The 14,722-nt window shown below is 27.9% G+C and overlaps 1 protein-coding gene across 2 annotated transcripts; it reads left to right on the top strand.

Annotated features, from left to right (window-relative positions):
- Positions 1 to 57: 57 nt before the first annotated feature.
- LOC103573158 (bromodomain-containing protein DDB_G0280777) lies at positions 58 to 12,380 on the top strand. Of its 2 annotated transcripts, XM_053741256.1 has the most exons (15): positions 2,308 to 2,474; positions 3,395 to 3,508; positions 3,590 to 3,993; positions 5,285 to 6,673; positions 7,528 to 7,964; positions 8,046 to 8,312; positions 8,380 to 8,922; positions 9,207 to 9,345; positions 9,455 to 9,633; positions 9,725 to 9,811; positions 9,893 to 9,950; positions 10,035 to 10,114; positions 10,522 to 10,621; positions 10,709 to 10,878; positions 11,790 to 12,380. In XM_053741256.1, exons 3-15 carry the CDS (start codon positions 3,720 to 3,722, stop codon positions 11,883 to 11,885), a joined length of 3,819 nt encoding a protein of 1,272 aa, XP_053597231.1. In that variant the 5' UTR covers positions 2,308 to 2,474; positions 3,395 to 3,508; positions 3,590 to 3,719; the 3' UTR covers positions 11,886 to 12,380. The 2 variants fall into 2 exon arrangements, with proteins under 2 accessions (XP_053597230.1, XP_053597231.1); XM_053741255.1 differs by lacking the exon at positions 2,308 to 2,474 and adding an exon at positions 58 to 220 and having other exon boundaries at positions 3,395 to 3,993.
- The last annotated feature ends 2,342 nt before the right edge of the window (positions 12,381 to 14,722 follow it).

Raw genomic sequence — 14,722 nt, 5'->3', positions numbered from 1 at the left:
TGGGGTAAACCACATTGGACACAATTGCAACGCTGTATAATCTGGCAACGTCGCATCAGCCTGTTCGGATTTTGCTGAGTTGCGTAGATTGTTGGATACAGCACACTGCGCGTCCAACTTGGCTGAAACTTCATTCACTGCGTTAAATATTTTATAATTTTAAAAATAGTTTTTAAATACGTGTATTTAAAATATTACTTCTACTGAATCCTGATATAATGTAAGTATAGTTTATATATCAATATAACTTATATTTAACTAATAATGATTATTTGGTAAGATCTTGTTGAAATGCCGTGTGCTGTAGGATTGGTCGGGTAGAGGTGGAATGCTCGTACCCTTGAACTCTACATTGTTCATAACTATTACCTATTTTTGATAACAATTACTAATTATTTTATTTATTTTATTGTGGATTGGTATTTTTAAAACAGGGGTCTCTTAAATCTCAGCTGTTATATATTTTTATATGGTATTGGGACACAAAAAATTTTTAGGTTAGAATTGGGCTCGAGCCAATGTTGAAGTATCAACTCAAACTTTTGAATTTGATCATTATTTTCGATAGAGCGTATTAATAAATAATTGATTATTTAGTAATACGCTCTATCGAAAATTTTGACTTTACTCTCCCCCTCCCCCCTCCCCCCAAGCAATAATAATCAGAAATTTAATGGCCAAATAATCCTCAATTTTTGAGCTGTATAATTTTGGAATCGAAAATTCCCTACCCCGTTAGAAATCGGTTTTAAAGAATTCAAAACTATTAGCTATGCGGTGCATATATTTTACATATTTAGTCGTGCGAAAGTATATGCGAATTCACAAATAAAAGCAACAGGAAATTCCCATAACAATAACTTTTGAATAAAACTTCTTTTCAAAAATTGATACTCTGCTCAATTTCAAATGGAACATGATTAGGGACAATTTCATTCTTTTATAAGATTAGCATACATGTTATATATATTATGATTAATTTCGACAGTATCATTTAGCGGCTGTCGCGACTCGGAATAGTAGGACAGTACAGTTACAGATAAAGCTGTTTAGATATTTTTGGGCAGCCATCGATTACTTATTCGAATTTATTTAAAAAATATTATTATAAAAGCTTATCGATTTCTCGCAAGCTATAGCCATATGTCGTGAGATAGAAATACTGCTCGTGGGGCCTTCTCCATCAGTTTTTCATTGTCACGTGATCATTATCATATGACGAAAGTCCATACGAATATGAACGAAGCAGTAGTCATTTTTTTTAGAATTTCTCGGCGATTGTTAAACCTGAGTAATATATTCGACAATATTTTTTTATTTAACCGAAAACAATATCGTCAGCCATATAAATAAATCATATATATATACATACATATATATATATATATACATATATACCTATGTATATAGACTACTATTATATAATGCAAAGCGTAATTTTGTGAACGCGCAGAATCGATTAGTTTACGAATTGAACGTCACACCGTCCACGAACACAAGTACAAAAAATTTACCGTTGGGGTAATTTATGCTAGGGTGTTGTACACACCATATTGATAACTATTTCTCGTACGATAATTAGATTTTTTACTCCCATTCATACCAAATAATACCGGCGTAGCAAGGCGCCCTATCACTGTGTGTATCTATTCATGCACACATAGATATTCAATATATACTATTATATTAAATAATAATTGCGCAGACATTCATGAACAACGTATCAATAAATCAATGGACAAGTATACATGGGCGCCGTCTATCGCTCATTCATTCTAATTCTAATAATTTTTGGCAGCAGTCAATAAAAAATACACTCGCTTTATTTCATCAAAATTGTACTCTATTAAATTACAATTAACTAGTCATTTGTAACAAATAATTTACCAACTACACGAAAATTATTCTGTAATACCCTTCCATTTTTTTTTTGGTTCTCATTTTGGGCGCAAGGTCCACTAGCCCTAAACAACTATTTCGAATTAATTTTTTTTGCCAATAGATGGAATAATTTTTTTTTTTTCTTATAATCGAACAATGAATGTTGATAAAATATTATGATACCAGTAGTTTAAAATTGGGTAATGTAAAATTAGACAATTTACTGTATAATGATAATGGTTGCGGTTGATAGGCAGAGCGAAAAGTAATTAGAGAGTGATATAGATTGTTAAGTATCATGATTAAATAAATAGTCATTTAGTCAAAAATAAATGTATCTATATGTGTATTAGGTACGGATCGAAATGGATCCTTTTAGAGAACATTATACCGCCATGTTTTTTGACTTCGTGTCCGTTCGGTAGAGTTCGGATTATATGGTACCCCGGGGCCTAGGTTCAGTGTTCTACGTAAAACGTGCAATGCCGTCGATAAATTCGCCTTGCTAACTTTGCTCATACACGTTATTTATTTACAACAGTATTCAAGTGTTTAATTGTAAATATTTGTAAATACACATGGGTGGCTTTAAGGTAATCAGTTTAATTATATTAATAATTGAGCTTTTATTTACTTAAATCATTAAATAATCGGATTTACATTTATTAGTACAGTAGTGTAAAGTACTAGATAGGGTTGTAGTAGTGGGGTACTTGCGCTGTGTACTGTAGAGTAAGACGCCACGACACGCTCAACTTTACCAGACTTTTACTTTCAGCTGTTTTTAAACCAGGGCCGGCACATTATCAGTTTTTTTTTTTTTTTTTTTTTTCTTAATTTCTAAAATGATAATTTTTTTTAAATTATTTCATTCATCTTTTTTGAAAATTTAAGAAAAATTGTTCATTCATCAGACCAGGGGTAAATCAGCTCCGAAATTTTTTCAAATTTAATAAAAGTCAAAACTGGCGGCATTTCAATATAATGTAGTTTTTTATTTATCAAAATCAAAACTAAATTTGAAAATTTTATTATTCATAGAATTGGTTTTCTTTTTTAGAAAATTTGAAATTTTTTTTCTGAAATTCAAACCATTTTTTTGGGTATTGAAAAAAACAAATTGTAATATAATTTTGACAGGTTTTTATTTTTGAATTATTTTCGTGTGTTCTTATTGAGATGTGATGAATTGATTAGTTAGTTAGTTAATTAAATTGTCTGAAAATTGGTAAAACAAAAGAGGTTAGAAATCTCGAAGTGAAATTTGAATCGACTTCGATGTATCGTTTCGACCATGCGTTCGATTACATTTTGTTAAGCGCGCTCATAATACCCTACCCCAAAGTTGTGAATATTTATAACATGCGCGCCGCGTAACAACAATTTTTATATTGATGTTCACAATTTAAAATTAATTAATTAGAAGTATGTGACAATATTAGGAAAAGAGTATTAGAGATTTTTTTCCTATACAATATGAAATACAATTTTTTGTATTTTTTTTCTGTCCTAGAATTTGAAGCTCACCTGTGAAGTACGAAAAAAATCAACTGCAATGTTGTTTATTTAGTTCATAATTGATTTATAAATAATTAAGTATTAAACAATTATCACTGCCTTCTATAAGGTAATAATCAATTGCAACATGAGAATCAATAATTATAGTTAGTTTTGATTTGAAAATATTCAATAAATTTAATAATTCTAGAGTCTTTTTTTTTACCAATAACGAAACGAGCGGCTTTTGTTTACTCATAGTATCATTTCTTCTATAACTCGAATTAAATAAATTAAAAAAAAATATAAATAATAAAAACCATAAAAAGACAATTTAATAAATGATGGAACCAATAAAAACACCAACAATGCATGTGAACGAACCCAAAGCCCTTTGTTCTACTCTGTCATGTACTGGACGTGGAAATGATGAAATATCAAAAAAGTTAGAAGACGAATTATTGTATGATGCCGGTGAAGATGGAGACGAGGATGATGCACTTTCAGATGATAGTTTACGTTTGAGGCTATCAGATGATGAAGCAGATGCTGATGATGAAAGAACATCTTGTACTTCCAGTAATCATCACAAATCCTTAAAGACTGAGTCACTTGGTGAGTCATTAACCCTAAGAAAATTAAAATTCATTTTTTCTAACATGTTGTAGTTGTTGATTAATCGTTAATTAACAGTCAATCTTCTTTCTATTTCTTTCTTTTGTATATTATATATATATATTGTTTTTTTGTTTTTGACTAACCCATATTTTAACAAAACCAATTTATCGCGTGGTAATTAACAGATTTATTACGTAGTTTTAAATAAAAGGGTAATGGTATTTTTTGAAGCATCTATGATCCAAAGTTTTGATCAGAAAACAAGGAAAACCCGTTTCATATATTTGAAATTTGAATAATTTTGTAAATAACAAAAATTATAAAACAATTTTTATTATTTATATATTAATCTTTATATTGAAAATATTAAGGCGTTCATACAATAAATTATAGTAATAAAATTAATAAATACTTTATTTTAATTTTCATTAATACGATTAATAAGTTTTAAAACTAAATTAATCGATATTAACTTATCTGAAATGAGTTATTTATTAATTTTACAACATAACCTGTTTAAAATATAATATTGCTCTTGCTACCTACAAGTAGAATTATTGTTATTTCATAAGTTTAAAAACTAAAAAAAATTGTGTTGTGTTGAACAAAAGCTATTGTTGTTATCAGTAGTAGCAGTAGAAAAGAAATAGAATATTGCAAACAGGATTTATAAAAACAATTGATAAACTCCTGGAGAATATAAAAATTAGAGGTTATTCCTTGTTGGTTGCAGACTCGGGATCTGATGTTGATGCTCCAGATAGTTCATTTTACCATCGATTAATTCGAGACAGTTATTATAATTATAATTATTACGATTATTATTATTATTATTATTATTATTATTATTATTATTATAACGATGCTCACTTAGTAGATTGTGATTTTACAAATGATTATGACTTGATGGAGCATTATTTGAGTGATGATAAAGAGCAAACCATGAGTTTACTAAACGAAACACCCGCCGAATCTAATCGGTCTTTAAATACCAGATATAGAAGAAATAATTTATATTCTAATAACAATTCATTTTCAATTAATGATATTAATAACAAAAATTTAAATCCGTATTACAATAGTAACAATAATAGCATTGATGATAGTTCTAATAATTCCGGTGATAGTGATACTTATTATTACAATAAAATTTTAAATTACGGAAGGCCCAAACGTTTCAAAAAATATGGAATTCGTTACTCATCAAATCCGTCATCATCGCCGTGGTCGTTTTATGATAGAAAGTATAATTATAAAATGGGATTTAACTCCCTAAAAAATGTTTCAGCTATTGCAAATTCATCCAGTACTGATGATCGTTTAAACGGAATAGATAATGCTCATTACAAGTTGGATAGCAACCAAGATGATAAAATATTTAAATCACTAAGTGATAGTAATAGTTTTCCCACTAAACAAGAAAAGCAAGATAACAATGAAGAAGAACTCATTGTAAAGGAAGGTAAAATTGAACAATTAGAAGTTGAAGCAGATAAAAAAATAGACATTAAAGTTGAAAAAGAAGGTCAATTGTCTTTGAAAAAATTAGATAATTCATCATCGGTTAATGGTATAAATATAAATGATAAAACTAATGAGGATAATGAAAAAAATTTAGCAGCTTGTGTTGATACGCAGGATGATAAATTAAATGATGATAATATAACGTCAACATCAACATCATTGTCATCCTCAACATTATCATCGAAAGCTTCATCGGTAATTAATGAACCGGATACTGTTGAATCACGTGATTGTATAGTTGACGATTGTCAAGAAATAAATAATTGCGATTCGATAACTTTTGAAGAGGAAGAATTAGAAATTGAAGAAGATAAACAAGAAGAACAAAACGTCATTGAGGAATTGGAAGACGAAGTTGAAGAGGAAGTCGAAGAGGAAGAAGTTATACATCTAGAACCTGCTGAAATGGAGACAGAAAAGGCAGCAACTGATGACATTAATTTTGACGATTCAAAATACCCTGTTGTGAATACCGATGATAATTCTGTGATTAATCTTGATAATGATGAAAGTAGTAAAATAAATAAACCAAGTGAATCTAATGCGAATGAATTGAATAAAGATAGCCGTGTTGATGATAAAGTAAACAATATTATTGTTGTCAAACCATTAACAAAACTAATGGGCAATAGTGAACCAGATACTACTGAAAAACCAACTGGCAAACGTCGTCTGAGTATTTCGGATGACGTTTTTGAGAACGCCAATAAAAAAATAAATTGTATTGATACTTTGGTTCCATCTAGTGAAATGTCATCGACAACAATGACTACAGTAGCTACAAAAAAGTTAGATAATAAAGAACAAAATAATGTTGAAAACGTTGATGCTGAGGATGACAATATGAATGTTGAAATAGTTGAGATTCAAAAGGATACTATTGAAGTTTATGATGTTAGCAACAGTGATAGTGCTCAGAAGACTGTTAAAAATGGTGAGATACTGAATAATGTCAATGGTAATGCAGATTGTAATAAACAAGATGTTGCCAGTGGTATAGAAACAAATGACACTGCCAGTATAGTAACGGAAACGGAAAAAAATATAGAAAGATCTAGCCCTGAACGTCAAAATGAAGTTCACCCGAAAAGAAAGCTTAGACGTAAGAAAAGGAAAAGTTCACCTGCTAGCAGTACTCTTCATCAAGGGCAAGGTAAATATTTTATTATTGTTATTTTATTTCAATTATTTTTTATTAAATTGATCATTTTTTTATTGACAAATTAATTCATTACTTTTGCTATTGAGGGCATGTTCAGACAGTGCCCTCATTTTTTAAAAATATGCGATGACTTTCAACTGTCATAACCGTACTCAAATTTTATTAATTAATTGAAACGTTAATTGAAAAAGACAATTTCGCAAAAATATATAATTAAAAAAAAATTAATTGCAGTTGTTATCAATTAGAAGTTAAACGAAATTTGTTGAATAAATTTAAGCCTAGAAAATTTGAAAATTCGAATTATAAAATTGACATAAAGATTTCACTGAAATTTATTTTCCAAATTTTGTTTAACTCTCAATTGATGTCAATTGTAAGTAATTTTATTTTAAATGCTATATCTCAGCGGAATCGCACGTTGTCCTTTTTTCAATTGATGCATTAATTTTCTTTACATTAATTAATAAAATTTTGATACGCTTATGACAGTCGAAAGTAATTGAAATTTTTTTAAAAAGTAGAGAGCACTGTCTGAGAATGGGCTTAAGGGTTAGTTCTTAAACCGGGATTAAATTAATAATAATTAAAACCCGGATTAAAAATAAACTCTGTTTGAAAAACTGGGCCTAACTCACTTCAATTATTTGTTTTATTTTTCATAAATCCGGTATGAAGTTGGTCGATATTAAATAGATATTATTTTGATGTCTTTTTATTTTTCTAAATTGAGTAATTGTGTAATGTTAATTAAAGACAAATGAATATGGTTGTTATTAGTAAATAAAAAATGTATGTGATTGTTGATAAAAAAATTAATGAAATGAATATTATTCTTATTACAGAGAAAGAAAATGTTCGACAAAAACGTGAAACTGCACAAAAAGCTCAGGAAATGATTCGTAAATATAATAATGAAAGTGATTCAGAATCTAGTGAACAATCATCGTTAATTCAATATAATAAACCTAATAGTCATAATAATAGTAATAATAATAATAGTAGTAATAATAATAATATTAATAATAGTAATAATAATAATAATCAGCACAATGCACGATCAACATCACCACCAGCGTTAAAACGTAACTGTTTTGATAAAGACGAGACACTTAATATCGGTGCTACGTTAAAAAAACCAAAGAGGGATACGGATAATAATGATGATAAAAGTGACATTAAAAATATTACTACACCGGAAAGTAAACACAAATCTCTGGAACATGTTAGAAAATTTTTCTTGAGAGATTGTAAACAAAAATTGTCGAAATTTACACAAGAGGTAGGCAACTTATTTAATACATTTTAATTTAATTACAATTTAAATTAATAAACAATAAATATATTCAATTTATTTTGATAGGAATTAGAGGAGTTGTTGGTCCAAAAAATAGTTGAGACAATAACGATGCGTGATGAAATCGGTAAATTACGTGAGCAAGCTAAAATATCAGAACGTAATCAAGAAGCGACGCGTTTAAAATGTCAACAATTAGCTAAGCATGTCAAAGATTTTGATATGGTATTGAAACGTTATGAAAATGATCGTAGACAACATGATAAAACTGATAAACTCATATCGCCAATAAAAATTAACAGATCTGTTGGATTACAAGTAAATTTTGTAACGGTAAGTTTATATTTATTTTACTATAATAATTTTTGAATTGAATAATTAAATAATTTCTCATCACCAGGATCATGGACTGCAAAATTTGCGGCAATTGATGCACAGTAAACCAACACCAGGAACAATTATTAATGGCGCGACTAGTTTCCCAATAAAAACAAATGAGGAGTCGGTTAATAATATTAATAGCAATATTGGTCCCGTGACTAGAGGAGTCAAGGGAATTAAAGTACGATCACCACGTAAGATTGATAGTCCTGGAAGTTCACCAAGTGTATCAACAACATGTATAATACCGATTACAAGTCATATTCAAACTCAGCCGCCCCAAGTTGTTATACCAACAGCAACATTACCACCACAACAACAGTTGCAACAGCATCAACAACAGCAGCAACAGCTTCAACAGCAGCAGCAGCAGCAACAACAGCAACAACAACAACAGCCTATTCAACAACATAAACAACAACAGCAACAACCAATACCTATTCATTTAACACACCCTGTCGCAAGCGTAACACCAGCGGCTTTAGTCGTTTCTAAACAAGTCGATAATCGGCATCCAATAACTTCAACCGCACAAATTATTAATCATCAATTACTGCCCAATGTAAATATAAATATATATATATATATATATATATATGAGGCCGTTCATAAAATACATTTGCATTTAAATGAGTGGGTGAGGGTGTTTACGTTGACAGGGGGGTTGGGAGGTCTAAGGAAACGTGACTTTCGCAGCTCATCAAACAATTTTGCAAATTTTTCTCTCGGTTTTTTTTTTAATGTTAAGAAAATGTGACATAACGTGACGTATTTCATGAACGGACCCTAGAATATTTAAAAAATGTAGTAAATGGTTGTAATTAATTTGATTTTATTTTATTTTAGCAAACCATTTCATTTAATGGAGTGATAACAACTACTCAAAATCCAATTAATCGATCAGCGAAAGTGCTTAATGTAAGAAGTAATAATGTTAATGATAACACATTAATCGATCTTACTGGTGAAGAAGAAAAGAATAAAAGTATGTTAATTTTTTTTTTTTTTTTTACATTAGTAATATTTAGTAGACACATTCGATGTGTAAGAAACATTTATTTATTTATTAATTTAATTGTAATTTTTTTTTTAAGAACCACCACCACTGGCTGCAATCGCACCAACGCCTAAAGATCCTTCAGCTACAATTATGCCTAAAGGCCCATCTCGTTTCCAGCGAATAGTTCAATCGGCACCAGCTATGACATTATCGCAACCTGCCAATATTAAAGTCATACAACCTTCAGACCGGCCTACGCCGACTGCATTAGTTGTAAGTATTTTAATTTTTTATAAGTAATAGATTATAATAATCAACAGCAACAATAATGATCATTTTTTTTTTTTTTTTTTTTTTTTTTAAGAATAATATGAATATGAATTCATCTAAACAATTATTCGTCATGAAAGGAAATGGTACTGGCCAACAATTACTTATAGCTAATCATCAGGTAAATAGAAGAAAAAAAAAATATAGTAAATATTAGTATATAAATTATGAGTATTTATTATTATCTGATTATTTTATTTAGATTCGGCCAGCGGTTACAACAAATTCCAGACAATCTTTTCCTGGAATTGCCTATTCAGGTAAATATTAAATACTATTAATTATTTAAGATTATCGGAATTAATAACTACAGATTTACTTATTCATATCTATTTATTATTCAGGTGTACAAACATTAACAAATGCTTCATTACGAGTTGTAACGGCCCCAAATAATTTGGTATCAGCAACAATAAAAGCTAAAGTAAAATATTCTATAATTTACTAGTAATTACACTGAGAGAAAAAATAACTTTAAAAAATATTTTATTTTATTTCTACACAAAATTATGCTACTGTAAATTTTCAACTTCAACTTAATATATATTTTTAGTTTCAAAATTTGAAAATTTCATTCAAAATTATTTTCTTAATCGAAGAAATCTACGTTTAGTTGGAAAAATACTTGTCTCACTTTTTTAAAAAATTATCTGAATAAATTTCGATTTTCTTCTGTTAATAAAATTATTTTTCAAGTTAACTATGAAATTAATAAATGTTTATTTTACAGAAGTTATTTTTTTCTCAGTTATTTTTTTGTCAGTTTATATTAAGTGTATAAATATTTATTAAACTATCTATTAAATTTAAAAAAAACGAAAATGATTTTAGCATCCCGCGCCACTTCCAGCACCAACGCCTTATGCTTTAACTCCGACATCAAAACTACCACCTCCAGCACCATCGTTGAAAATATCTAAAGTTCCAACTGGTATGTAAATTATTGTTGATAAACAAAGTAATTTATCTATCTTATGATTATCACTAACGATAATATTGGTATTAAATTTTATTTTAGGAATTGTTTTATCTTGGAACATGGCACTATCCGATAAATACGCAGACATTGCAAGTTATCAGTTATACGCGTATCAAGAAGTCATCGGAATGGCACCAAGTACATCCATGTGGAAAAAAGTTGGTGATGTTCGGGCATTAGCCCTGCCGATGGCTTGTACATTGACCCAGGTAATTTATTATATTGTTTAAATTACTAAATTTACTTTTTTCCTGATACCAGCATCGAAACGAAATTTCAGTGTCTCTACAGTCAGTCGAAAAAGCTTATTTCAGTCAAATGCCGCGAATTATTCTATCCCCTAACTGAAAGCTTTCGCAATTTAAACTCTGATACTTGTCATTTGCTTAACAGTAATTTCAGGTCATTAACTTTTATTTACGTAAACGACAGTTCAAACTGTGATTAACTTTTATAAAAATTATTAATTATTATAAATTGCAAATGACAATTTACGCTTGCGTTGATCCTTGATCACACGATTGATTTTAAATTAATTTGTTTCTGACACTGAAACTTAAAATTCCAATACAGGCAATTATGAAAACTCCAGTGTGTAACTCAGGATTAAGCACGATTTCAGCCTGCGGGTGATGTCAGCCAACTTGACTCTGGTCTGAAATCGCTTTGTTTCATCCCTTGTCACACAACATTCCAAGTAGTACACTTGACCTTGTGACGTCTATAAGATATTAGTTTTTTGACTTATCGATAAGGCACCAAAATGTTGACAAACCGGTCAGAAATTAATGTCACCGAAAAAATATCTGGTAAAAAAACTTGACACGGGTGACAACAAAAAGTAAATTACAAATAATTGTCAAATAAGTCGTCTAAACGATTTTTTAGTTGAAATGTCTTTTTTAAGATAAGAAAAATGTCACAAATTTTCTATGGCTCTAGGACCAACATCTGTACGTCTTATTTATATAAAAAAAATTTGAGTTAAAGACAAAAAAAATTTGTCATTCTTTTAAAAGACATCTTGAAGTCGTCTCTGTGCTACTTGGGATACTATAAACTTAAATCAATGAATTAAATTATTAAAATTATAATTAAAACTTTTTTTAATTGCTTACAGTTTTCTGAAGGAAACAATTATTATTTCGCTGTTCGAGCTGTTGATACTTTATCCAGATTTGGACTATACAGTCAACCAGGAAGCATTTCTCTGTAACTAATAAGTGATAATTAAGTTAATATTAATTGTGTTGAAATACTTATATACTACTAATAGTAATAGTGCTAATAATAAAAATAATAATTATAATAATAATAATGATAATGTTTTATAGCTAATATTTGTTTTCAACACAATTAATTAAATTAAGATATTAATTAAGTCCATATTATAATGATATTATTTAATAATCATCACATACATTTAAAATTTTATTTACGAAAGTACTGTGGATTGTGTTCCGGGTATGTTTTTATACTCATACAATGTAAATAGATGGTTGTAAGACTCCATTTTTTTTTTTTTTTAATTGAAGTAATGGGTGAATGGAAAATGCATTCTCTTTTAATTGAAAACAAATTAACAAAAAAAAAAAAAAATTATTTATATTTTTGAAAAACAAACAAAATTAAAAAAATCAGGCATTTTATTGTTTTGTGCTTATGTTGCTATCAACTTTTTTTTGTTCATAATTAAAGTACAATGTAATTCGTTGAATTTTAATCGTTTTCTATTATTTACTATTAATTTATGTAATTTGTTTCTTTTATTACATTTGTTGTTTGATATAATTAAATAATTCTGTACTTTATTTATCGAATTCTCATTTACTTTATTATCTTATGGTTTGCTAATTTATTTAATTGCGTATCGTATATTTAAAACAGTTTAATAATAGTTTTAAAAAATAGTAATTAAAACTGGATTGTTTATTTTTATTTTATTTAATTAAATACAATATATATATTTTTATTTTTTCTTTTACTTTTTCTTCATATATCAATTATCAAGTATATGTTTGTTTATAATCAATAGATACTAAACCAACGTTATAAAAAAAGAACAAATTATAAATTTTTCAATTAATGAATATGAGAATGTACAATACTAGCTAATAAATAATATTTATTTGATGAATAAATGAAAATAAATATTCAAAATATTGTTAAAATAATTATCTTATTATTTTCATACAACTTTCTTATATACAGAAAAAAAAGATTTCTTCCTCGCACTGAAAAATTTTTTGCATTATGAATTGAAAATAAAAATTTTCTTTGAGTGAGAAAGAAATTCCTCGTCAAGAAATTTTTTCTAGTATTAAGAAAATTTTTGTTTTCAATTTTTAGTACAAAATAATTTATAAAACTGACATTGTAATTTTAAAATCACAAATTTCCCAGGAAAAGGAAAATAATTTTTTATGTTAATAAAATCCCTAGGATTATAAAGAAATGAAACTAAACCCTTGTAAAAAAAAGTACCATAAATTTTTCCGTTAAAAAATATTGCATAATTTCCTGTGTTGGTAATTGTGAATAATTTCAATAGTAGCTACAAATACCGGAGACCAGAGCGTTAATTTTACATGTTTATGTTTTTTTACATAAATTATTAAATGTAAATAATTACTCAAGTACTTAAATATCAATATATTTTTTATAATAGAACAGGAAGTATTTTCTTAAAATTAATCAGTTGTTTCTCAAAAAATGGTTGTTTCGAAGCAATTGAAGGTAAATTCATTTAAATAAATTAATGAAAAACAAAAATAATGATAATAGTAATGACATATTATGTAATTGTAATATATTGATTTTAGCATCCTGCACCACTTCCATCGTCAATTGCTTATCCTGATAATGCGACGTCAAAATTACCACCACCGGTACCATTACTAAAAACTTCAAAAGTTCCAATTGGTATCAATTTTACAATTAGGGTCAATTTTTAAAACCGGGTTGACTTTTAATCCTGGTTTAAATTATTATTGCTGTCATATATATATATATATTATTAATTTATTTATTTAACACCAATCAGCAGTATAATTTAAATTTGATTTAAAGAAAAAAAAACAAAAAGAAATTACTGCTTAAATAAATAAAAAGTTATTGCACTGTGTACTTCGGCTGCCCAATTTCAAAACAGTAACTGAAAAAAAATAAAATTTTTGAAGTATGTATTGAACAATGTTGATAAGACTCCACTGAAATAAAAAATACTAAAATATTGACTTTAAAAAATTTGTCCTTACTGTGTTTTGAAAATGGGCAGCCGACTTTCTGATTAAAAAAAAATGATTCAAAACAATTTAATTTCAATACTATATAGATATACATTCATCATAGAGTAAATAGTTTTCTGTAATCAGGGCTAATTACTAAAGACATATATTAATTTTTTTTGCTTTTACTGAGAATGAAAAAAAGTGAGAAATTCACCAAAAAAATTGAGATTCGAATATCGCTATTTATAGATGTACTAGCAATATTAATTTAATCCCGAAAAAAATAAACCCGGTTTGAAAATCTGGCTCTTGATGTCAATTAATATAAATATGTGTACATATATATTTATCTGTTTATTGTAAATGTTGAGTATATATTTATTTAAGGAATTATTGTATCTTGGAACATGACACTGGACGAAAAATTCGCGGAGATCGAAAGTTATCAATTGTACGCGTACACACAAGTTGCTGAAAAGACACCAAGTTCATAAATGTGGAAAAAAGTTGGTGATATTCGTGCATTAAAACTACCCATGGCGCGTACACTGGCACAGGTAGTATTCAAAGTTAATAAAAAAAAACTGCATTGTAATTTCATATGTAATTTTTTTGTTCAGTTTTCTAAAGGTATAAATTATTACTTCGCCATCAGAGCTGTGGATGTCCATTCTAGACTTGGAGAATTCAGTCAACCAGTCGTTGTTTCCTTATAAATTAATAATTATAAGTACCAGATAAATACTATATTTATGTTGATAATTTTTTTTTTAATTATGTTGACTAATATTTATAATAAAAATAAAGTTTATAAATAAAAATA

Source organism: Microplitis demolitor, chromosome 8 (assembly GCF_026212275.2).
Source record: "Microplitis demolitor isolate Queensland-Clemson2020A chromosome 8, iyMicDemo2.1a, whole genome shotgun sequence".
NCBI lineage: Eukaryota > Metazoa > Arthropoda > Insecta > Hymenoptera > Braconidae > Microplitis > Microplitis demolitor.
The sequence above is the reverse complement of the archived record's forward strand: the minus strand, read 5'-3'. Positions and strand labels throughout refer to the sequence as shown.

Excerpts from the sequence above, each read along its gene's own strand:
- LOC103573158 (XM_053741255.1), top strand. The coding sequence starts at position 3,720 with ATGATGGAACCAATAAAAACACCAACAATGCATGTGAACGAACCCAAA. Across the intron at positions 9,951-10,034 it reads TCCTGGAATTGCCTATTCAG|GTGTACAAACATTAACAAAT; the intron begins GTAAATATTAAA and ends TTTATTATTCAG. Across the intron at positions 10,879-11,789 it reads TGGCTTGTACATTGACCCAG|TTTTCTGAAGGAAACAATTA; the intron begins GTAATTTATTAT and ends AATTGCTTACAG.